The sequence below is a fragment of the Phaenicophaeus curvirostris genome, chromosome 1 (genome assembly GCF_032191515.1).
Source record: "Phaenicophaeus curvirostris isolate KB17595 chromosome 1, BPBGC_Pcur_1.0, whole genome shotgun sequence".
Classification (NCBI taxonomy): domain Eukaryota; kingdom Metazoa; phylum Chordata; class Aves; order Cuculiformes; family Cuculidae; genus Phaenicophaeus; species Phaenicophaeus curvirostris.
The window spans coordinates 198,310,934-198,336,885 of record NC_091392.1 but is presented as its reverse complement, the minus strand read 5'-3'; the positions used below and the strand labels follow the sequence as shown (position 1 = coordinate 198,336,885).

The following is a 25,952-nucleotide window of genomic DNA, read 5'->3' as shown; positions in this document are numbered from 1 at the left end:
CTGGGCACGGGGCTCGGGCGGCTGCCCCGGCGAGTGTCCCTATGGATTTGTCCCTGTGGGTCTGTCCTTGTGGGGTGTCCCTATGGATTTGTCCCTGTGGGATGTCCCTGTGGGTCTGTCCCTGTGGGGTGTCCCTATGGATTTGTCCCTGTGGGATGTCCCTGGTTGGATCTGTCCTTGTGGGTCTGTCCCTGCGGGTCTGTCCCTGTGGGGTGTCCCTATGGATTTGTCCCTGTGGGATGTCCCAGTGTGTCTGTCCCTGCAAGATGTCCCTACAAGACACCCCTGTGGGTTTGTCCCTGTGGGATGTCCCAGCAGGTCTATCCCTGCAAGGTGTCCCTACAAGACATCCCTGCGAGTCTGTCCCTGTGGGTCTGTCCCTGTGCGCTATCCCTACAAGACATCCATGCAGGTCTGTCCCTGCCGGGTGTCCCTGTGGCATGTCCGTACAAGACATCCATGTGGACTGTCCTTGTGGGTCTGTCCCTGCATGGGTGTCCCTGTAGGGTGCTCCTACAAGACATTGGTGCAAGTCTGTCCCTGTGAGATGTCCCAGCAGGTCTGTCCTTGCAGAGGTGTCCCAGTGGGTCTGTCCCTGTGGGATGTCCCTGCAGGTCTGTCCCTGTGGGGTGTCTCTATGAGACATCCCAGCAGGTCTGTTTGTGTGGGTCTGTCCCAGCGGGTCAATCCCTGTGAGATGTCCCAGTGAGATGTCCCTGCAGGCTGTCTTGGTGCTTGGTGTGGCTTCAGGATGACAGGCACGCTGACAGGCACGGGCTCTGTGGCCAGGCCGGTTCTTTGACAGGTGTTTGGTCAGAGAAGGAGGTGCCACTACCAGCAGCCTTTCAATAAGAGGTCTCTGAATAACCATGGCCATGCTGCTTGTCTTTGGCTTGTGCAGTGCATGGATTTGGGAAATGAGTAGTAGAGGTGAGCTTTTGCTGGAAGAACAGAGTAGAACATCAGGTTTGTTTGCTGCTGTCCTGCATGATGCTGTTCCCAAGCTTAGGCCTTATTCTTTGCTGTTTCAGTGATAAATTTGCTGGGTTGCATGGAACATTTGTGGTTTTGTCCTCACAGCCTTCTTCTGAGATCTTGAATTTATAGTCTGAGTGACTTTCAATGCCATGTTGGTAATCTCCAGGGTCTTTAAGCCAAGGTAGGTGAAAGGAGACTTTCTGGTTCCTCCCACCCTCTGTAGGCCCTTGGTGAATTCTGAGTGCTGTGACTCAAAAGTACATGTTGCTTGGGCCGTGCATTTGGTGCAGGAGAGTTCTGCGATAGGATGGCAAGGGAGGACATTGGCTGCTGGACAGGGATGGTGGTGCAGAAGGCCCTGAGTGTCGTGGTACAGCCTGGGTGGCAGGATGACCTGGTGGCTGAAGGTTGTTCTGTCTCATTCTGGCTGCCCTCACCATGCACAGGTTGTAGAATCACAGGATAATTCAGGCTGAACACCCTTAGTCCAGCTTCCTGCTCACAGCAAGGACAGCTCTGAGATCAGATCCAACTTTTACCCAGTGTTTTTTACCCAGTCTGGTCTTGAAAACCTATAAAGGCAAAGACGGCACAACCTCTCTGGGCAGCCCATCTCCTGGATACTCTCCATATAGGCACTGGGGCTGCTTTTTTGGTCCCCTGAAGCATTCTCTGCTCCAGGCTCCCCCAGCCTCTCCTCACAGTGAAGTGTTTCAGCCTCACCTTCAAGCACACCTCAGTGTGCTTCTTAAACTCCCTTCAGCTTATCCATGTCTTTCCTGCACTGAGGGGCTCAAAACTGGATGCAATATTCCAGGAGCAGTCTAATGAGTGTTAAGTAGAGTGGGATCCTTCCTTGGATCTCCTGGCACTGACTGTTCTGGCAGCCCAGGGTGCCAGTGGCATTTTGCTGCCAGCACCTCTGTATTCCCATGCTTGTTTTATCCCCAGCAGGACTCCCAAGGCCTTTCTTAAAGAGCTGCCCTCCAGACAGGTGGTGCCCAGTTTGCAGTTGAGTTTCTTCCTTCTTGAGTCCTTCATGACTGCTCATCCTCCTTTCACCATCCTTCATCAAGTTGTTCTGTTCTCTGTATCAGTTTCCTTGTGCAGTTTACATGTGCCCTGCCAGACACCAACAGGCCTCTTTCCCTGAACTCTCTGACCCAGCATACTCTTCTTTTTCCCTCTGCATCAGCTCAGGCAACTTGGACCCATCACTGTAAGAGACACAAACACAAAAGAGAGCTTAACTCAGAAGAGCCAGTGGCTACAAGGAAACTCCTGTTCAGCCTCTCAGCAGCAGGCCCTGCACAGATGGAACTGCTGGGAAATTGAGATGATAAATCTGTTTCTGTTGAGCATGCGCTATGTCCTTAAGCTTTCAGAATTTCAAGTCTCTGCTCTGACGTCTAGACCTCACAGAAGAAAGCTAGCCAATTTCTTTGATATGTTCCGAACACAATATAGTTTTCTCTAGCTGAGTGTTGGAAATAGATAAATGTTTTTCATCTGCAGTTATTAATAAAACCCTGCTCATCTAGTGCTACACAAATATGCACAAATAAATTATTTTCTTACAAATTGAACTGTAGGTCCATTTTCAGGGTTTTCTTTTAAAAGATTTTTTTACAGCGTAGTCTCATTTTTATGCATCAGAACAATTCCTCTGAAGCTAATGGAACTATTTGTATGCATGGAAACATACTACTTTTCGTCTCTGTGATTGTGGCCTAATAGCTAGATCAAATTTGAATTGTTAACCTATGACTGTAGAGATGTGGCACATTTTCACTAAGTGATCTTGTTTAAAAAGAAAAAGTTACCTTTGGGGATGGTGTGAGGAGCACAATGAATCGCGAGGGTGCTGTCATCATTTTTTATAGTCTGCCTGATTTAAGAGGAACAACAACAGAAAATGAGTAGGTCACTCATCCCAGATTCACAGTTAGCAATGTGAAGCCTTATGAAGTTGTTGTTGACTGAGTTGTTTTATGTAAGATTTAGAAGACTTGGAAAGGTGGTAGTATCAAATATATACAGCACCATATTCTTGGGATTCTCTCAGTTCTAGTGCAGAAGTTGAATGAGTCATATTTCTAGATCTAGTTCATCAAGAAAATATGCTTGATAGACCTTGCTCAGATATAAGGTTCGTTATGTGAATACGTGCCTTAAATACCATATATTTGTATGTTTATTTGTATTTTAATAATGCACGTGAGCTATGGCAGTAATGGCATATGACAGCGAAAGTCACTTTAATATTTTAAAACCTTAGAAATGTTCAGCACCTGTTCTCCCTGCGTAAAATATGAGAATAACTATTAAATAACTAAATATTAACTAATTTCTGTCCCAACTGGAAAAAATATTTGAAGAAGTCTTTATGAGACTCATGGTATAGCTGTTTGTATGTATCCTAGGGTCTACGTGGAAATACTGAGTCTGTTTCAAATGAGCAGGTCACAGCTAATTAGCTCAGCTGCTCTCGCAGTTGTGCTGAAACAGCTATTCTGCTTCTCAAATCTAAGCTATCTGAGGCAGTACTAGTTTTGGGAGGCGTAGCACTGGATTCTGCAGCTCTGTGTGGTTTCCAAAGGTCAATATTTAGGATGGACTTTTCCTTTGCATCCAGTTCTCGTGGAAGATAAGTGACTGTGAGCCAACGACTCATAAAGAACTGCAGTGTGTTTAACTAGCAGCTTGCAAGGAGCGCTACCATGTCTGCAGAGTCAGACCAGGAGCAGCCCATGAGACAGAGAGGAGTGAGGTAAAACACTGGTTCTGATGTTTGCTGAGCTGCAGTACAGTTATGTCCAGAAGAGCAAGCTTTACTTAGTGTTATGGACTGCTTTTATATCTATTAAATGGTCTGATGGTCCTGGGTGAGTGTTAAACACATTTCAGCTGTCCTAGTTAATCAGATTTCTTCAAAGACTACTCTTGAAATTAATTTGTAGTTAGAGTTGCGGGTGGGTTTTTTTGGTTTTGTTTTTTTTGTTTTTTTTTTTTTTTTAATTTTAAATTGCATGTGGACCCCTCTGACTTTTAGAATTCAAAGTAACAGCCAGCAAAATTCTACCATAATCTTTCCTTTTGTGAAAGGAAAGCCAGACAGAACCACATATGACTTTAATAGAACACATGATTTTAGGAAAAAGGTGATGTCAAACTACAGATATTTGCGTTTCATTGCAGGCGATTAGGCATTTTGTTCATGCAGTCTGTGTGATTATGTGCCGCAGTTTCTGAATGGACATGTGTCACCTATTTCTCTGAAATGTTATCTGAAAAAAGCAAATTACAGTCCACTCTGAATAACAGTCCAATAAAATATCCAAGCGGCTTTCTGTTAGATCTGCTGAAGGTAAATTTTTGTTGCCTGTGCAAGAGTGTGGAGGTGTTTGTACTGTAAAGAACCTGCTGTAGGAGATGTCAGTGATATTTCAACCTCGGTTTTAAATGAGAAAAAGAGATAAAGCAGTGAGCAGATGTTTCCTGCCAGCAGGACTGTAGCAGTGTTTCATGTTACCACTTTCTAGTTGCCTGTTACCACCTCTCTGCTGGTGGCTCTCATCCACAGAGGTTGCAGACACAGTGGATCCTATGCGTTGCACTTTTACTGAAGCATATGAGAATAATCATGCTCCTTGTCTTTATGTTTGCAGGAATAACTCTGAAAACATAAACTCTGTGTAAATCAGTGCAGCAAGGTGTGTTGAAGCGATAGCTCCATGAGGTATGAACTCCCCACTTTTGTCTCAAATAAGGTCCTGTCAATACCTGGTCTGATTTAAGGCTACATTGAAGCAATTCTTTTCCTTCTCTTGAGAGTGATGCTGTAAGGAGTCTGTGAGCTGTTGGCCGAGGAGTGCTTGCTAGCACCACATTGCTACCAGATGTATGAGATTTGCTGATTGAGTTGTTTTGTGATGAGTCATTGAAGTTAGAGTTTGAAAGGGAAAATGTTTGCCAGTTCTGGTGTCCAGTGAAAAGTAAGTAGCTGTCATTTTCCTCATGGGCTTTGAGAGCACTTCTTGAATTTGATATCTTTTATGTGTGAAGCAGGATTTCTCAGTATTTGTCACCGTTAAAGACAAGCGTGATGCTGGCAAAGTCTTGAAGATGAACTGGTTTTTTGCATCTGAAAAACTTAATACTATGCCTAGAACCAATTAGTAACTCCAGATGGGCTCATTATCATTCATTTTAATAAGTGAGTGATAATTTATAACACTTATTTGCAACTGAAGTCCATTATGAGATAGTTTTTTTGTGTGCTGTATACTGTGAAAATCAAGAGCAGTTTTGCCTGCATATATGTTTGCGAAGTGAGGAGAATCTTCTGCTAGTTATGAGTCTGAGGATTTGGGGCAAAAAATAATGAAAATAACATTCAGTCAAAAAGACTTCAGAGCTTTTAATTTATGCAGTGCGTTTGTAAAGAGAAATTGTTACCTTTGAAGAACTCCGGAGTTGTTTTTTTTTTTTTTGTAGCAATGTTTGGCATCTATGTTTTGGCCTCTGCATTCAGCAAAAACTTTATTCTGTTGGAGTGAGAGACCCTCAGTCATAGAAATTTTTCTCTGTCGGGCCCATACAGATCTCTTTGTCCAGGCTCTGACCATTGAATAAAAGTATATGTGTTTCTTTGAGTGTATTTTCCTTTTGAGACTATGAAATGCATTTGACACTCATCTATTTCTTGCATTGTAATTAATGTTATATTGCTGTTTAAAAGCCTCACAAGAATTTAGGGTGCCATGGTTCTAGCAACTGTACAGGAGGCAATAATTTCTGCATTGAAGAACCAGGGACCAGCTATTTAAATGTGCCTAAGCCAAGAGTATTCTACTTTTACTAATGTCTGATGGGTAATTTTACTAACATCTTGCATGTGCAGTTAAGTGCTGAGACTCCTTGCTGAGATATTGGGCAAAGAGTGAGAAAGTCTAAGGATGAGATGAAAAACTGCTGTGGAGAGATGAGGCAAGGTCTGACAGTTAGTGAGGAGTAAAGCTAGGCTCAGAACACGACTCTCTTGGGTCCCATCAAGCACTGCCTTTTCTGAAGAGAGATGGGAATGGTATGTTGACTAGCAGTCTATTTGCTGGACATTTTTGAGTCATACACATAGTTTCCTAACTACTGACTGCAACAGAGGTGTAATTGCAGAACCTGAATTAGATTGAGGATGACCTGCTGACGTCAAATTACACAATTCCCATTTGTTATGGGACTGTACTCCTCCTATGACCTTAGCTGTAGATTAATACCTGTCTTAGATGTGTTTTGTTATCTATTTCTTATAATTTATGATCTCCCTTACTTTGCTAATTTTTTATAGCTTGTGTACAAAGGCAAGAACTGAATTTGGAAAAGTCTTAACACCTCTTGAATGCCTCAGCAGAATCAGTAGTCCACAGCTGCTTCTTCATGAATCTTTTTCCTGATGACCTGCTTTACTGTTACTGTTTTTTCAGTGGTAAGGGTATCAGGTGGTGTAAAAAGAGACCTAATCCATACACCAAAGGGCTTACATTACCAGAAAGTTTAGTAGAGGAAAAAAATCAGCAAGCATACATTAGAAATGGATTGGAAACCTTCCAGAGGTCACTCTGAGATTTTATACACAAGGTGTAGTTGTAAAACAGGGCATGAAGAAAAGTGGTTGTCTTATTTGTTCATGAGAAGCCCATTCCTCCATGAAGAAGAGAGTAACAGGAAGGTAATGAAGTGTTTAGTTTGCAGAGGTGTTTTGGATAACTCAAAGAAGTGAGAATATAGAAGAAACTGCCACAGTAATTACCCCCATCCTCATTTTTAACTAAAAAACATCTGGCTGTTTTATGGCCCCAGTAACTGGGAGCTGCTTGGAGAAAGACAACAACAAAAAATCAGTGGAACTTTTCAAGTATTTGTTTTTCCTTTTCCTACCATCTGTAGTTTCTTTTGCCAGACAATGTTCTCACTCAGTAATTTTCCAATGATTTCAAGGTAGCTCTTTTCCTTCCTTCCCTCTTGCTTCTCTGCTCCATAAATTCTTTTCCATTGCTTTCTAAACCCTGATATATTTGATGGAGATAAAATGTTAGCAGTTTTCTAGTCCATAACCCCTTCAAGGTGATGTTCTAGTCATTTTGTTAGCTCTGCACAAATGCTCGCACTTTACAGATCTGGCCTTTCTGTAGTCTTTTGGCTGTAGCTCCAAAAATCTTTAATGTTAGGTCAATCAGTGGTTTAAATTTGATCTGGGTCAGGTGTGGGGATGTGATCTTGTTTCTGCTGAACTAGTTAGAAAAATACAAGTTTCTGGGGCTTTTTTCCTTGTTCTGGGAAGATGAGCAACACCTGTTTAGAATAAAACAACATGATGTGAGGTAGAGAGACTACATGTTCATACAAAGTATTACACTCAAAATCCTGTTCATGGTAAAAAGGCAACAGCACATCTTTATAGAGCAAAGAATTTATCATTAGTGGAACTGAAATTTTGCAAGTCTAATTATTACTCCAGATGCAGTTATTACAGAAGAGGGAAGAGTGAAAATTCAGTTGAACGGTCATACATACAGGTCTTGGTTTCTACCCTGCTTCCCGATCTTCCTCTCACCCCTCCCCTACTCTTCTGTGTCCCAAGGTTGCTGGTTTTATTCTGGTGGTGGTGGATGTTACAGTGAGTTGTCAGTGTCTGGAGTCCTTTGCTGAGAGAAGTGTAAGGTTCATGTTGATGGTTTCTTCTTTCCTTGCTGTGGGATCCACTTGGGATCGTTTTAGTGTGTTTGGTAAACAGCAGTACATCTATCTTTTTCTTCATTGGTCTGCAATTCCACATTGCATCTGATTTTTTCTATATATGGTTGTTTTTATGGGTATTAGGTACTATTTCTTTGTTCTGTTTGTTACCCCTAAAGACTGTTTGGTCCAGCTCCCGGTGTGCGTTTCTTTAACTGACCATTGGTGACTTGTTTATAGCCATGGTCTCCAGTGCCAAGCCTGTGTCCTCTTCTCATCCTTTATGCCACATCCTGTGTCTCCACTTCTCCAGGCCTCTACTGTCATACCAGGCTGTTGTATTTCTCTGTGCAAAGTCAATTCATTAGTTGTAAACATCTCATTATGTATAGAGTAACTGCTTATTACTACTCTGCAAAAACTGGGCTTGTACCGCGCACAAACAAAAATATAGTCAATATAGACACCTAGCCAACTACAGAAATTGCAGTCACAACTGAACTAAGTAAAACAAAGCTGCAGGCAGGCCACAAAAAGTCCAGGCCAAGCAGGAGTAGCAAACCATGGTTCTTAGGCTTTGAAAATTGACTACAAAGCTTATGGCCTGTGAAGAGCAATGGCAGTATTGGATGACAGGGATAAAGGTTAACGCAGCTATATTTTTCTGAACAAAATTTAACTGATCAAGTGAGTATACATCAATCATTGCTTGGTGTTTTGTAAGCAAAACATTTGATGGGTTTTTTGCCTCTGGCACAAATAGCACTAATATCTGAATTACTGAGCTTCTTAACTACAGTCCCATTCATACCTCCTGCCATTAGTGAAAATAAAGCATCTGTGCTGTTTACATTTCTGTGTTAATAAATTCTATTGTTGATTTCAGTTGATATCGCTTCTGTAAGGTGGTGGTCTTCTTGAACAGGAAGATTGTGTAGATAGGTAGTAGGACCAGTCTTGTCAACAGTTACAGCTAAATCTGCCCATGAAAGATCTGGAGCCTGTGAACAAGCTGGTTACGTGTGGAAGATTACAGTGTCTGACTGGCTGCTGTGGAGAGGAGATGCTGAAGGTAGAGCACGTCACTGAAACCTGTAGTACCAGAGATGAGCTGCTGAAGGATGCCTGTCAAAATCAGTCATCAGAGTAGAGGTTGGTTTAACCAGCAGACAGGATACATTTAACAAATCAGAACTGATCAGCATCTCATTTGTCAGTCAAACACCTCCAGTAAAGTAATGAAAAATGTGGGACCTTCATTTTACCCAAGTTGACTTTTGGAGTAGGCAGCTGTAAAAACTTCATGCTGTGTCCTCCAGTCAAAGAATGGACATTGCACTTTTGCACTGAAAATGAGTCTCCACGTCTCATGATAGAGTACTTGCTAGGACTTTTTCCTCAAAGGTGAAGAAGCATGCTACCAGAATGGTCATTATTGTTGAGGTGTGAGAAGAACGATATGGTGGGGCTGTTTGTGGATGTGCTCAGGACTTGTGCCAGCAGAGCAGTCTTGGCCTTCTCTTGGTGCCATCTGAGGGGATACAGCTTCTGCTGATCACTGCTGCCTTCATCACCACGGAGGGACATCTTTTATCTTTTCTCTGCTAAAACATGTTCTGATTCTAAAGCCTGCTTCCCACTTCCACTTCCTGCTTCCACCTTGCATGAAGAAAAATACTGGCACCCTAGATGAGATTTGTCTCTCCTTGCTGGACTTATACAGGTCTCTGCTAGCCTCTGAGAAGAGCGAGTCATCTCTCTCCCCAGTGACTGTAAGGAGAGCCTACAGTGAGTTATTCAGATGTGACCACTTACACAGAACTCCCTCCAGTCACGTGGTAGGGGCAAAAAGTGCATTGAGTTTGGGTTGTTCTCCACTCATAAAAAAGGAAAGAGCTATTTCCTAACTGTTCTATTTTTAACTTATTAACTAAAGCTCTTGGCAACTGACAAGAAAGCACAGATTTGTAGACTGTGGTTTCCTAAACCTGTTTCTTCACGTAGGTATGGAAATCAGTGGCTGCAGAAGACTTTGGAAACTGAGCTTTGTATTATGGGACTGAGTTCATGAGGAAAGCTGGTCCCATATATTAGTGTTGAATGTGAACACTTTGATGGATCTCAGTCTTCAGAGGTGCTACATTCTTTGGAAGTCGTGACAAGATACAGATCCTCGATGTTTCTGAAAACTTCCTGTGTTGTCCTAGCTTGAATTTCTGGAACTAAAGCTCCCAAATTATCAGACACTTGACAGACTTTAGCCTTGAGACTCTGCTAGGGACCATATTTGTGCAGGGGCTTGGCTACTGACAGAATATAGCTGTTGCTAATCCTTTTTTTTTTGAGCTGAGTCTGGCAGAGCACACAGCTGCATGACATCTGTGAAAGGTTATCAAGGTGTTACACTGCATCAGTCTTGCTAGGTGACACAAGACTCTCCAGATTGGCTGTATTTATATATCCTTTCCTCCTTTTGATTATTCCTAGTATGGAACAACTAATGTAATTGATGAGTAAAATGCTGGTATTTTTAATTCCTGTAGGTGTTTGGCTTATTGGGGGATTGTGTGGTGTGGGTTTGAAAGAAAATCAGAACATTTAACAATATGTGTTACGTTCTAACTAAGGTGTTTTTTAAATAGGGAAATAGGTGGGCATCTAAAGAAAAAAATGAGACGGCAAGTGAACTGTGGGATGTATGCATATATTTGGTTGAACTATACGTAACTGCTTCGTAACATGCAGCTAGAAACTAAGGCGCTGCCAGAACACAAATAGGAAAAGAGAAGTTGTATCTGTCTTATTTTCCAGTTCTCCTTTTTGTGCTAAGGTGAGTATTACTAAGGTAGATATTATTTGTATTTCTTTCCTTGATCAAGGTAATAGGTTTCTTTAAAAAATAAAATTAACAAGCAACGAAAGATTAGATATCCTGTGTTGTTTTCCATTTTTTCTGCTTCTTCTTGCTCTCAGAGTCTTGAATTATTATTGCAGCTTATCATAGTACTGTCTGAATTTGCATCAAAATCCTGATAATTTTTTACTTGTATGTTTTTCTCTGACTTAATATATTTTTAATGGGAAGGAGTGGAAGTTCAGATGGTAAATATAAATATTGTTAAATGAGAAGAGTAATTTTTGAACTGCATGTAGGACACAATTAATAACTTGCATCTGAATCCAGAGTACCTATGAAAGCAGTTTTCTCTCGTACTTGGTGCTGGTGAGGCCACCCCTCAAATCCTGTGTTCAGTTTTGGGCTCCTCACTACAAGACATTGAGGGGCAGGAGCGTGTGCAGAGAAGGGCTACAGAGCTGGTGAAGGGTCTGGAGCACAAGTTCTGTGATGAGCAGCTGAGGGAACTAGAATTGTTCAATTTGGAGAAAAGGAGGCAGAGAAGAGACCTTATTGTTCTTTATAACTACTTGAGAGGAGGTTATAGCGACGTGGGTGTTGGTCTCTTCTCCCAAGTAACAAGTGATAGGACTAGAGGAAATGGCCTCAGGTTACATGAGGGGAGGTTTAGACTGGATATTAGGAAGAAATCCTGCCCTCAAAGGGTTGTTAAGCACTGGAATAGGCTGCCCAGGGAACTGGTGAGTTATCATGCCAGGACGTATTTAAGAGACATGTAGATGTGGTTCTTAGGGACATGGTTTAGTGGTAGAGTTGACAGTGTTAGATTTATGGTTGGACTTGATGATCCTAAAGGTCTTTTCCGAACTAAACAATTCTATGATTCTGTGACAATTAGATGTTGCCAACCCTCTTTCTCCTGTGGAGGGCAGTTGTAAATCCAAGGTTGCTCTGATGTAGGAGACAGCAGCACCACTCAGATCTCTTACATCTGTGCCACAAAATGTCCTGAGCCAGGGAATCAGCTTCTTCCACAGGTAGGGCTGAGAGATTTGGATGATCTTGTAGCACCAGGAAACAGTTGAATTTGGATTCTTGAGTTGCCCTTTGGCTAGCGGCGGTCATGCTACATGGAGAGCCCCTTGGCTGTTTTCTGCCCAGGCTGCTGACCCGACTGTTTGGGAGAGAAAACTGCAAGTCAGGACACGTGCTGATTCATCATGGCCTGAGAGAATACTTGCCAGACGTCCCATCAATCAGTGATCTCCCTGATGGCTTTCTCTCTGTCACTGTGCAGCACTTCTTCAACCATCTGAAGCTCGAAGTGTTGGAGCTTCTTTCCCTTAGCCATATTTTTGAGCTAGAAATGCTGTTTTTTTGAGAGGATCTTCTGTAGTTTGGTCTTGCTCAATGCAGCATCTTATATCATCTTATATTTGCAAACAAGGGCTCCCTTTCTGAATAACCCCAAATGATGCCCAAAAGCATAGCCATAACCGAATGTGTAGGAAGGTGCAGAGATGAGCAGGTAGCAGCACTGCTCTAGCAGGCAAACTTGTTTGTGCTGGTGGTAAACAGGGTTGTGTTCTGCATCTCTCTTCACCTCTTGTAGTCTTAATTTATTTTCAATGCTAAGGGTCTGTCTTGGTGATTGAGAATCCCAAAGCTTTGCAGTACGGACCTAGATGTGCACACCATCTGCAGGAAGTCTGTCAAGCCTTTCTCCCAAGCACTAGGGCAGAGCGAGAACAATTGAGCTGCCTCTCCATTGTTGTATCACCTGGAGGAGGTGGGTTGCTTGCCTTGCACACTGCTCACAGCCTTAACTGCTAGTGGTGGACTTTGCAAGCCAAACATTTCCATTAGGAACTGGAATCAGACCAAAGTACTGGATTATCAGCCTGCTTTCAGGTGGTAGTAACTGATTTTGGACTCTGTAGTTATGGGCTGAAGTTTAATTGGTGAAACAGAGGTAAAATGTCAGTTCCAAGCAGAAGTCTAACAACTTTTTGAAAAATACGTAGGTTTTTTTCTTTCTTCTTACTAATTTCTTGTAGCTGAGCACCATCCTATACCAGCTTAGACCTTGTCAGAAATCTTACTCCCCTTTTGTTCCTCTCATGAATATGGATCATTTTGTAGTTAACTTCCACATGCTGATCAGAGGATATTGATTCAGGCCTCTGATAGCTGCTGTTAGTCCTGTTTTTTACCTTCTGGGTTGTTTGACTCATGAAAGCATGATATTGTGAGCTGCTCGCTGTTATTAATTATGTACTGCTTATTGGTTTGTCTTTGGGTGTTGGCTTTCTATTCTCGGAATCTTGCAAATATTTTAAACAATCAGCCTATTGTTTAGCAAGTGCTCTACACACACTGTAGATCTTTTGTGAATTTCTGTTTAAAAAAAACAATAAAAGAATGACTAATGGAGCACAACCGGTGCCTATGACACTGTAGTCCATTGTGTAACTGTTGAGAGCAAAATTTGCATTCCTAGAAAAGCTTGTTCACAGTCAAAATATAGGACATTTTCTTTATGGCTCTTGGGAAAACATGCACTATGTATTCAGCTCAGGATGCTACTTGAAAGGATCAATTTTTAAAAAATGACATTTTCCTCCTATGGAACGATGAAGTCGGACTGAGACCTGGCTTTGCTTGGCAACAGAAGTGAATCTTTTTCATTCAGGCAAGTGACGTGGGGGGCTGTTTTAAGGCTATCACACATAAGCACAATTATTTGTTTGCTGAAATAGCTTCTTTTTAAAATGTTAAGTTCTGACATCGCCAGTCCTTTTGAATGCAGCGGGTACATTATTATATTATGTAACTGTCTGCCTCCTCTCAATGTCAGAGGAAGCCTGGCAGTTGGTGCTTTTCTTTCCTTCAAAAGCATATTTGTTTATGGCTTTCTTTCCTCCCTCTGAGATTGTTACAGGTCAAGCAGAGGTTAAAGTGGGATCTTTAAATGTCTAGAAAGATTGTGAGTTCCATGTGCTGCTGCAATGTAGCAATTGACTGTCCTCCCAGGGTCCTGGCTGTGCAGGGGTGTTAAGGGTGCATCTCATGTATGCTATAAGGAGTTTCTTTTGGTACTTGTTGTCTAAGTAGAATAACCCTGGTTTGGTTTTTCTATTTCACTGGAGATACTACTTCTCTGTCTATCCGTGTGAGCTCTTTGGAAGAGGGGTTGCCTGTTATGGGCATGTGCAGTGCTGAGCACTGTGGGATTCCTGTCCTGGGAGAGATGCTGTTAAGATGGTAAATCTTCCTTTAGAGGGGCAAGAGCTTTTTGCAGCCTCATTGTAAGAATGGAAGCCAGCACAAAGTGGCCAGCTACATCTACAAGGTTGCAGTTTGGGGAGGTGCCAACCATGCTTTCACGTGCTTGCTTTGAGGGAGGCATATGAGGGACTTCTGAGTACTCTTAGGTATGGATATGTAGATACACAGATAAGGACTATGGGGGCTACTTAGCCTTAGCTCAGATCCACAGAGAGCTGCTGTAAATGGGAGAGCCTGATGTGGGCAGCAGCTGAATTTCCCTGGCCGATTCAGCCAGTACTAGCTAGGACAAAGTCATATTCATGAGGAACAAGCACCGGTTTGTCTCCCTTTGCTCTGATGTGACCCAAGAGATTTTTTATTGTTTCTTTTTCCTTCTCTGAAAGAAACAGGAGTGTTGAAAGTGTCGAGGAGGGAGAGTTGTCAGCTTGAGACTGGGAAGTGAGCAGGGAGTGCTTAATACCTCTATGCCATTATATCTTTAAGAAAAGTGACCGAGTGCTACAGGTGCTCCTATCCATGGCTCTGCTGTAGATTTGAATCAATTGTATCCCTCTCTCTTGGCATCTGAAGCTTCCAAATTAAGCTGTACTTGCCACTAGCCATCATTAATTTGCAATTTTCACCTTGATTAATTTTTAGGAATGTACATAATGAGAAACTTACAAAAACAGGAAGAGAGGAAATGGAAATTTGCCCTCTGCAGTGTTTTTCTCATTTATGACCTCTGCGGCTGAAACTGTATCGCCCAATGGTGCATTTTATCACCTGTTTTCCATGTTGGCTCAATGACTATTGAAACAAAACATTCAATTTGATAACAGAAGAAATTATGTGAGCACCTGAGCAATTGGCACAATTCTGCAAGTAATGAAGCAGCTACTTGTGCTGTCAGGGAAGGAGTATTCTTAAAGAAGGTGCTGGAGAGCTGACTTGATCATTCACTGACTGCATTTTGGTTGTATTACTTGTAAGAGTGAGCCAGGTCAGTATTTTAAGATGCTGGTACATAAAATAGGTGTCATCAAGCCCCATTTATATGCTGTAAATAAAACCAGCATTTTTTTCCCAGAGATGTTTTCCTCCCGTCCCATCAATTTTTCACAGAGTCCTGGGTGTTAAACTCAGAGGTTTCCAGTCATGTGGAGTTTTTTGGCCCTTTTGTTGTCCTTTTTTTTTTAACAAGACAAAGATCTCTTCTTCAGTTTTAAAAATCTGAACAAGCGCCCTCAGAAATTAGCAGTTGGCCCTTAGGGAGTTGTTATCCAAAGAATCATAGAATGGTTTGGGTTGGAAGTTGACTTTAAACATCCTCTAGTTCCAACCCCCTTGCCACGTTCAGGGACACTTTCCACTAGATCAGGTTGCTCAAAGCATCATCTCCTCATCTGACCTGTCATTGAACACTTCCAGGGATGAGGCATTCACAGCTTCTCTGGACAACCTGTTCCAGTGCCTCACCACTCTCATCACAGTCAGTCCCTTTCTGCAAAGGATTGTTTCTTATATTTAGGGAGGTGTATATGTGTATAATTTTCATGTTCTTGCTGAACGGAAGTAGAGTAGAAGGAATATGTGTATATTTTTTGTGGTCTTGCTGTACAGAAAGAGGCACATCTTCAAGATGCTTTTCTTGGAAGTGACTGTTGTCAGCAGTTACAAGCTGGGATGTTTTGGCTGGGCCATCTCTTAAAATAATGTCACGATCTTTGTCCCAAGTTTTGCCAGAAGTTGTGGAAGTTTTATGTCATGCATGAAATTGGTTGTTGTGACTTTCTTCTTGGGTCATACGGCTGAAGAGTAGAGGTTGTATAGTGTGATTGCCCTTAGGTTGATGTTCACAGAAGGCTCTTTGTTGAGATCTCCTAGCAGTCTTCCATCCTGTGGAAGGTGGAGACAGATTAAGAAAATACCCTCTTTTTGGAGTACAAAGAACATTGTATTGGATTTCCTACAGGTCTAAGGATACAGGGAGAAGCACTCAGTCCTGCATAAGTTGCTTATGTCTGGATCAGGTGAAAGCTGTGGGCCTCAACAGTTTGATCTGTGTGCTTTTTTTGCTTCTGTGTGCTTATCTTCTACCTGGCCTGAGGTCACTGTGTTGTGCTCAAACCTTCATGCAGTCAAATTACCATCTTCAGAAGCTGTACTTGGGCTTTCTCCTTCCATGTTGCTTATCTGCTCTAGGGAAGCAATAACTTCATACTCAAACTGTTTCCTATAACTGTTGGCGAAACAAATGGCAACTACAAGCTGGTTTTTTTTCTTTGGCTTTCTCATACACGATTGCAGTGATCCAAGGGTAGAGGGTGCCTCCAATGGCTTTGGCACTTTTTGAAGTGGTCTAAGACTTAAGCGGTTCTTTCCCCAAAAATATTTCCCCTGCACCTTCACAGTTTAACAGGGAAAGTTTGTGCGTCTCAGACACTTCAGTTTGCAGCTTCTTTACATCTTTGTTGACAGTTTAAGTTAAGCATACTGACATACCTTCAGTTCTGCTATGGATGCAGTAATACCTTTCAGTTGCCTGAACAAGAATCACCAGAGGGCATCTGTTTGTGTCTGATTTATGTTTGAAAACCATCTGGCACATTGTGAAATAGTTCTAATAATAACAATGAGCACTTTATCAGGAGTTGAAGCATTGTGCTTGGTTTCCATTGTAATTCTCTTATTAGTTGCATATATGTATTCCATGTAGCCAAGGAGTTAATACTGCATGCAGATACTGTATAAAACCATTGAGACAGGGCAGCCCTCATTTAGACTCATTTATCATTCAAAATCTGGCATAAGAAATACGTTTAAATAATAAAAATAATTTCTAAGTTGAAAGACGTAAATCAGTGATAATTGCCTCCTAAACCTGTTTCCCACTTCTGCATGGGGAGGAAGGAAGGAGTAAATGGCGATGGCAGTAACAGTAGTAAGGTGCTTTCCCTGGGGGTGCTTTTGAACTGTTGTAGGGGTCCCTTTTGGCACTTAACACAGGCATCTATCAGCAAGAATGGTGCGGACCTGCCTGGGCCTGAAGCACAGGAAGACGAACACTCCCAGGATGTTCCTGGTGTTTACAAGTTCCTCACAGAAACATCTGCACTTGCTTTCTTTCCTGTATTCTGTGAACCTGAGTGTATTCTGTTTCCTAGAACCTTAATGGAGATAAGAGAAAATATTGTTGGTTTGCACATTTATTAAGTTGTATTGAATCAGAAGTTCAGCTAGCAGTGATTGGCACTGCTCCAGTGACTTTTAATCCTTGCTGAAATCTGGCCAAACCTACCTGTGTTCTCAAGGGTTTGTCAGGTGCCCCTGAACCCAGCAGTTATATCTGACCAGCATGCCCGTGCCATCCCTCAGGTTTGCTGTGTTGCCTTGCTGGTGGAACACAGGTGTTGGGGATATATTCCTGTGAGAACAGAGCATCCTCGATGGGGTCCTCAGTGTTTTAGACTGACGCCAGAAGTACCCCGTCATGCTGCCAAGTATATTGTATGAGACACCTTTAACTTTACATTGGCAAAAGCTGGGATAATGTGCAGAAGCCATGGCAGAAGCAGGAGTAAATGATTTGACTGAAGTGATGCAGAAGGGCTAGTGGCAAAGCATGGAGGGAGCTCTGGTCTTGCTCTGAGTTTGCGTGTCAGCCTCAGGATGCTCTTCCCCTTTCCCTACCCAAAAGCATGTGTAACTGTGTGCTTTGAGGATCATTTATTTTGCACTGGCAGCAGAGAAGAGCTCAAGATTGACTAAACCACTAAAGCTAATAAACTTCTCATGTGCATGAGGGACATCAGGTTAATTAGTTTGCAAAGCAGCAGAGCTGGAGCCACGCAACTGCCTGATGATGATAAGAGGAGGGAGCTGCAAGCCAGCAGCATTTCAGTTGTCTGCTCCTTCATTCCATCTCAGCTCCCTCTAAATGATGGATGAAGAGAACAGAGGCAGCGAGCCAAACATATGCAAACCATGCATACTGTGCAGAGCCGCCTAATCCAAGTGGTATTGTTCGCTACATGTGCAGGCAGCACTTCCCAAAAGCTTGTGCTGCTGTTGCTGGAGGGAGGCTTCACTGGTGGGTTCTGTGGGAGCAGAGGGATGCTGGTGCAGGGAGCTTTTGAAAATCCACTTCTAAAATGCAAATGCTTTCCTTCGTTAAAACCCACTTGAAGCCAAGTGTGAACAGTAAACACAAAACACTTTCAGAGCTCAGACATGGACATGGATTATGGTTCTCTTTTTCTTTCTTTTCCTTTTTATTTTTCCTGCCCAAAGCAGTTTCTCCCCTTAGCCTGCTGAAGTGAAATCAGTTCATAATTCCATAAAAACCTTTGGTCTACAATTATTAGATAATCACTCCTTGTGTAATTAGGCAGACGCTGGGAATGTATGAGTGCAGACAAGTCGTGTAAGCAGAAAAACAGGTGAAATTTGGACCCTTTAGTTAGCACTTGGTCCTTGCGAGCTGTTAAAAGCAGGCTAGACAGACAGGTCTCGGGAGTTGTTTGGGTGTAGCTTGCCCTAACTTGGGAGCAGAGAGACTAGCACACTCCATTAAACTTTTCTAGCCTTTCCAGCTCCCTTTTCTGTGACTAAAGGATGTGAAATTCTTACTGCAAATGCTTCTATTAATAGGCTACTGTGCTCAGTGGCTTAGTGATGCTCGCTCAGTGCATAAGCTGTCCTGTGCCATACACGTGGGCCAGGTGAATGCTGGTGTATTTACAGCTGTGCTAAATGACTTGTAAACTCACCAGAACTGCTGACCTGTAAAATGCATTTAAATACACAAAATTCTGGCCTGTGAAAGGTGAGGGAGCTAGAAGGCATGGCTTCTGGAGGCTTACTCTCAGCCTCTGGCTCCCTGCAGCTGGAGCCAGCACAGGAGGAGGCGTCGTAGGGACTCAGGGACTGCATTCAGAATTCTTACCCAGTGATAAAGACATCTGCAGTGTCTGCTGCTCTTGATTGATAACCTTAAGTACCATTATGGCTTGCTGTATAATAAACTGGTGCCACTTTGCGGAACAATTAAATTGATTCTTCCCCTCTACTCTGCTCTCCTGAAACCGCAGCTGGAATACTGTGTTCAATTCTGAAGTCCTCAGCACGGGAATGACATGGATCTGTTAGAGGGAGTCGAGAGGAGGCCACAAAGGTGATCAGAGGGCTGGAGCAGCTCTCGTATGGGGACAGGCTGAGTCAGGCCTGTTTAGCCTAGAGAAGACAAGGTTCTGGGAGACCTTACAGGGGGTCTGCAGGAAAGCTGGAGAGGGGCTCTTTATCGGAGGGTGTAGTGACACGATGAGGGGGAATGGCTTTAAGCTGAAAGAGGGGAGATTTAGATTAGATAGCGGAAACAATTCTTTAATGTGAGGGTGGTGGGACACTGGAACAGGTTGCCTGTAGAAGTAGGGGATGGCCCATCCCTGGGGGTGTTCAAGGCCAGGCTGGATGGGGCTTTGAGCAACCTGATCCTGGGGAAAGTGTCCCTGCCCATGGCAGGGGGATTGGAACTAGATGATCTTTAAGGTCCCTTCCAACCCAAACCATTCTATGAAGTGTGATTATTTTTTTATCCCACTCCCCTTTTAAAAAATTGAATTAATTAAAGAGTTGCAAACATGAGAGTGAACATTTGTAAAATGAAGGCTAACCATTCAGAAACCAGACTGAAAGTGAACACATTCAGGGGTCTGAGTTCGTTTAAGTAAAGTAATGTAAAAATGTGGTTTAGTGCTAAGCCTAATTTAGCATGCCTGCAGGCTGCTGTGCACAGAATTGCTCTCAGCCTTCCTCATCATCTCCAGACACGGATTCCTCCCTCTCCATGCCCTATGTCTGATGATTTATATGGCCATGTAATGAATCCAATCAGTCCTATTATCCAACAGAATAATCTCTTCATGTTTATTAATAGTTTACTTTCCCAGCAGATCAGCAGATTGGACTGTGCATCCTGTGATGCTCATGCAGTGTGATGGAGATGGCAGACGCGTGCAGTGCAGGTTCACAGGAGGAGGAAGAGAGGGGAACACGAGAAGGCAGTTCAGCAGCAACGTACACTTTACATCAGTTTTGTTGTAATGTGGAACTGTACACAAATTCGGTGTATGCGTAAGGCCTTTTGGTCTACAAGAATGGGAGTCTTTGCAGATTCAGTTCTTGTTAATTTAGTGTGAGATTATTTTCTGCCTGGGTTGACTCGGGGGCTGTTGCAGTGTTGTGTGCACAAGTGCTGCTGTTCATCTGAAATTACGTGAGTTTACCTGGCAACACTGCAACAGATGAGCAAAGTGGAAAGCTGAGTGATTAGTTGTTGAACTATGTACAACAAATGCATTCAGTGGAATTGTGCTATTCAGTTGGCGCACCAGTATCATTTATTCCAAATAACTTTTAACCCTTCCCAAAGGTTCCATTTCTAAGTTTCTACTTCTTAGGATGAAAGAACTGCCACTCTTTAATCCTTGGAGAGGAGGGACTGACTGCCAACAAGAGCCCAATTTTATAGCCCATGTTTTTAACACTACCTGTATAGTACTTTGCTGAATTCTGGTGACTAGCGATAAAAATGGAACATTTGGCCTTTTGGTGGCTGTTTACCAGCAACAAAACAATTTTCAGACAATTAACATATCTCTGGGCTCTTTGGAAGCTCAGATGTAGTTCTTTCTTGATTGTCACATGGCTAATTAATACAGCTAGTAATGTTAATACTCCTGCTGGTATTCTGCTTTGATGAAGTCTAGGCTCGCAAGCTGATCCTTACAAGTGTCTTTACACCTAGGCAAAACCTTCTTGAGGTCTGTAGGAGTGTGGGAATTAATTGGTCCAGGTAGTATTTGCTGCTGTACTGTGGCTTCAGGGAGTAACGTTGTACCATGGAGGATCTTTCTTTACAGTCATCTGGGATTTTTAGAGTATTATTATCAAATGCTAATTTTAAAGAATTACGGTTCTGAGAGAGGTTGCAGCATAAAAATGCTATAAAATAGGCTTATTTTAATTGCTTCCAGCTATACTAGGGAAGCTGCATAGAAAAAGAAAATATCTGGTTTGCTTTGTTATTAAGCAAATTGCACTTTGTATTACCAGAAAGGTATTGTGGGAGTGTCCTTGTAATTCTCCAGAGGGTTGTATTTACACCTGAAGGAGCAAAGTTGTGCGTGATGGAAAGAGTTTTTATTCTGAATTTATTCTGCCACTGTAAAGTTGTGGTTGGAGTTGTGCTGGCGTGCATTCAGGAGTCTGTCTGTTTTCATCCCCTTACATCTTGCGTCTGAAAGCCTGAAATGGAGGCCCTTAGTTTCTGTGATTTAGGATTTGATCAAGCTTCTGATTGTGATAGTGTTGGCTTGGACTGAGCTGACATTTGGTCATGAATTATGTACACTTTGGTAATCTGTGGCAACAGTGAGTAAAACAGGTTCTCTTAAGCCACTGCTGAGGGCTAAATAACTGAGAATAGAGAGGGTGGAAATACTGAAAAATGCCTGATATGACTGTAAGCAAGTGGCGATACTTTGTTGATTTTTGAACATTCTTGCGCCTGGTTTTGATACGCTGTGATGTTTCTCTTTGTAGTGGTTCTACTTCTCACTCGGACCATTCTGCTCCCACCAAATCTGCTTCTGCTGTGTCATCCGACTCGGTCTCAACCTCAGCAGACAACTTCTCTCCAGACTTAAGGGTATGTATGGTTTATCTTAAAAAAGGAAAAAACATGTGTATGGTGGCCTCCTTCAGAGGACTTCTGTTGCTCCTGTGAATTTGGATATGTTAAAATGTCTTCAGCTTTCTGGTTAATGCCAAATTTTATATAGCCAAGGCATGAAAGGGCCCAAAGTCAAACAGGTGAAACAGAAATTGAAGTTTAATCTCCACTGTATTATTTCCTTCTTTATAAAGTTTTTTAATCTTCAAAAAGCTGACTCTATAAACCCATACTTGGAAATAAATTTTCAAAGGAACTCCATTTTCTTTTAAGTGCTTTAAGTAAGTGAAATACTCAGCCTGCAGTTGTATATCCTTTTTTTTCCCTGTTGTGTGTATATATGAGATATTCTCTCCTGAAAACTCCTACTTGTTTGTAAACACAAAGTTCTCGGAAGTATCTTCTTTCTGAAAGAGACTGCTATCTCCAAGCTGTTAAAATAATCTCCTGTCACAATAAATTGCTCTGACATAAAATGTTCCAAACAAGACTCTTTTAAGTCTGTTATTAGATTTGTTCATTATAAATCAAAAATTCTAGTTCAGTGTCTCAGGAGTTTTGAAAGCTGTCTGTACATTCCTCTGATGAAACCAGTGGATTTACTGATATACCCTTGCTTTAAAATATTCCTGAGTATAAATCTGTTGATATTGGTATATTCTTGTAAGACTTTTAGCATTTCTCAGCTCTGGTTGATCATCTTTGTATAATCTAAACACAGAAAAATGGCATTAAAACCTCTAAAGGCAACACTAATTCCTTTGACAACCGTGATGATTTTTTTAGCGTGTTTTCCCAGTAGTCTATGACTAATAACATAAAGTCCACCTGTTCATAAGTGGCAAGAATGTGAATGTTTCTTTCTAAAGGCATCTTATTAGCCAATGTCAGGCTAAAACTTGAAAATGAATGAATCAATGGTTTATGTGTAGTCTGTGTATGTGTAGATAGTTTATGTATAAAATTATAGCTAACAGGTTTTACCTATGGATGCAAAAAGTAATCTTCAGCACATGTCTGGGTGAAGAAGTATTTAATAGGTCTGAAGTTTGTATACCATGAAATTGGAGTGTTAAGTTACTCCAGCATACAGAAAACACAGTCTTTAGGCTGAGGCCCAGTAATTAATTGATACAAATATGCATAATATTACAAATACTACTACAACTCTGTTTGTATATTAATATAAAGAAGTAACTTACACACAAATTTATTTTCTTTTTTTTATTTTTTTAATGAAGTTTGCATAACTGGGTTTCTTTTTCCAGTTTCTATGCACAACTAAACTGTCTTTTTATAGTTTTTCAACACTTGAGAATTACCTTTACCAGTAGAGAATGAAGCAGCATTTCTTTTCTAGAATTCAAGTTGTCTTTCCTTCCTGGTGGTTAGGTTGGCTCAACATGTTTTCCTTGTAACCTTGACTGCCTCTTGTGACTCTTTCCCTCCTTTTGTCACTTTGTGTGAATTGTCAGCTGTCTGGGCAGGGAGTCCTGCTCTCCTGGTTTTCTCTGGTTTCTCTTCCAACAGGGCTTCTGTACGTCAATCAGTAATAATGTCCACAGAGGAACGTTCTTAGTTGCATGATACATTTTTCAGGCAGAAGTTGCGTATGTATTGTTTACTGAGGGCCATTAGAAGCCCATACTTCTTTTCTGTGCCACAGTTCCTGTATTTTGCAGAGTGATTTTTCATAGCCTGCCTTCTTCTGGTTTTTTTTTGTTTTGTTTTGTTTTTTTTTTCCCAAGTAAACTGAAGTTCCAAATGGTTGGAAGAAATGCTGCTCCTCTTTCATTTTAGAGTAGTGTCTAAGGAGAGATGGTAAAGCAGAGAATTACTTATTTAGAGTAAAGGCATTGCAGGCCAAGTGTGAGCATCTGTCTGACAAAAAAATGCTTCTTGCTCTTAACCTGCATCAACTCTGTGGGACCTGAATTCAGTATAAGCCTGCTGTGCCTGCTCTTGCAGGGGTGCTGTGAGTGGCTGTGATGCAGTTATGTGTAGGCATAAAGCTGCTTCTTGCCTTTACTCTCTGCTGCTTGTCAACAGTAAGCAGGCCTGGAGAAATTAGATCCCCGTGCTCCTGCCTGTATTAGGATATAGGGAGAAAGGGGCAATTTCCACCAGTACAGGTTTACTTTAGCTCTCCTAGAGGAATTAATATATTAACAGTTCCTCTCGTCATTCCTGACAGTATTTGATGTAGCAGAACAAGCCTGGGAGGTGGGATGGAAATACGTCCTCTACCTGTGAACGTCTTCTTGTGTTGGTGTTGCCAGTGCAACTACAGTCCCACAACCTATCCTCAAATCAATTGCTGTCAGTGCTAGTGAGTTCCTTTTTGCTCCCTGGGCTCCCGGACTTGCTCCGGGAGCCTAGTGCTAGCTCTTAAGTGGAAGATTTATTATGCATGGTGATCAGCTAATTTCTTTCAAGTCTTGAGCCGAGGAGAACAGACATCCTGTCTCTGGGTCATTCTTTGTCCAATTTTCTCTGGTTGGACTTGATGATCTTAGAGGTCTTTTCCAACCTTAATGATTCAAATCTCTGTCATATGACAGTTCTGTAAGAGGCTTATCAAGGTCCTGATTGTTCTTACTATTTTGTCTGATCTTCCCAAGATGTGGACTTGCCTTTGATACTGCAGACAAGGTCACATCGTTAACTGATAGAGTGGCATGAGAGTGTCCTCTGTTCTAGCCCTTTCCTCACACGCCTGAGTGTCTTGTGCAGCTTTGATTGGCACAAGACATAACAAACTTCCGAGGCTTAACAGGTGCAGAGATTTGAGCTAAGGGTGTCATTTCTTCTGAGGACAAAAAGAAGTCCCACGTTGTTCCTGGAAAATGTAAGAGAATAAGCCCTGAAGAGGGAACTAATGCGTTTTGTGGTAACTCGGTGGTATGGGAGACAAGTGCCTAGATACATGGTGTTCTCACAGGAAGGTGTTACATCAGTTTGCTTTAAAAGACTTAAAATAAGCTTTTTGAGATTTTGAGGTGGATATGCCAATTGTGGGATTATGCTTTTAATGTGTATTTAAATTTTCCTTGCTAGAATGAATTGCTAGGTGGATCCATCTTCACTCTTACCTCTCTCTACTTGGTCTCTGCCTCTGCGTATGCATTGACTCAAATTTAGAAATTAAATTTCTGTGATGATGGAAAAACACTTCGTGATAGCTACAATTAGCACTCTTTTTTTTCTGTGGGCAATTTTTAGAAGAATACTTGGCGTCCATTGGGAGGAGGAACCAGGGGCAGGACCCACATCGTTTCTTGCAGTCTGTGCCTGCAGTTTTCTTTTGGAGTGCAATTAACACTCTGTGTGTGTGCGCACGCATGTGTATAATGAGGTAAATGAGACAACCACTGGGGATTCCTACTGAATGCATGCACAGTATTTTTCCTAAATCTTTCTCCAAAGTATTTAAAAATAACTTTTAGGAAGGTAGGAGTTTTTTTTAAGGTATATTGAGCATTTCAATATCTGGAACCAAGATTAAATTGCCTTTCCACTACAGTTTATAGAATTTTCACTTCATAAACTAACTCTGAATAGCTTTTGGCTGTTCAGTTTTCTTTTTTTTTCCCCCCTATGAAACTGAAAAACACCAACCCCAACAGAAAAGCAACTATTAGGTTCTCCTCTCCACCCCCTTCCTGATCTCCAGTCTGAAGCTTTTTAGAATTGATTTAGGGAGTGTATTTTTGAGTGAATTTTTAGCAGATACGCTGCCATATGTTATAACATAAGTTATAGATCAGGCAAGAACAGAATTGAAGTAGTTGGAAGCAAAAATGAGCTCGAAATTCCTAGATACTTTGCAATTTGGGATGAGATTTTTTAAAACATCTTAGAGCAAACCTTGCCAAAGGGATTGAGTTGGATAAATATTTCTTGCAGATCTGGAAACTTGGTTACAGTGAGATACTTGCTTCTAAGTCCTACAGGTGGTATTTTCTCCTGTGCTTATGGGCAGATATTTCTGTGCAGTTTATAGTACTTATCTTAAGTCTCCTTGCTAATGCTCTAACTTTTATCAGTGGGAATTTTTATTTTGAGTTAGCTGTTGATTTATTGGAGAATGTCTGAAGTCTGCCATGTTCAAAGCTTTGGAGCAGCTGTCATAAAAGGGTTGGATCCCTTCCATCTGCTGTTGGGATGCAGAGGGTGTGGCCAACAGAGCCTGCTGCAACTTCCCTCAAGAAAGGTAACTTTGCCTGAAAATTTATTAAGGTCCACTGTGTTTGGTTTTGGATTGTATACAGTAAAAAGTTGAACCAGAGGATGGAAACTCATACAGTTGCTTTCTTATGTTGCTTCTTGCTTCTAGTCCATTCTTTGGACAGAGGAAGCCAGTACAGCAGACCAATG

General features: G+C 41.9%; 1 protein-coding gene across 3 annotated transcripts in view; it reads left to right on the top strand.

Moving 5' to 3' along the window:
• MTMR2 (myotubularin related protein 2) overlaps positions 1-25,952 on the top strand; it is a 64,100-nt gene that overhangs the window by 151 nt on the left and 37,997 nt on the right. For 2 of the 3 annotated variants that reach the window (XM_069883402.1, XM_069883399.1), the window contains exon 2: positions 21,446-21,551. In XM_069883402.1, coding sequence (XP_069739503.1) covers positions 21,446-21,551 — 106 coding nt within the window. Of the gene's footprint in view, positions 1-4,646; positions 4,718-21,445; positions 21,552-25,952 lie in introns of all 3 variants that reach the window. The other variant, XM_069883400.1, reaches the window with a different exon arrangement.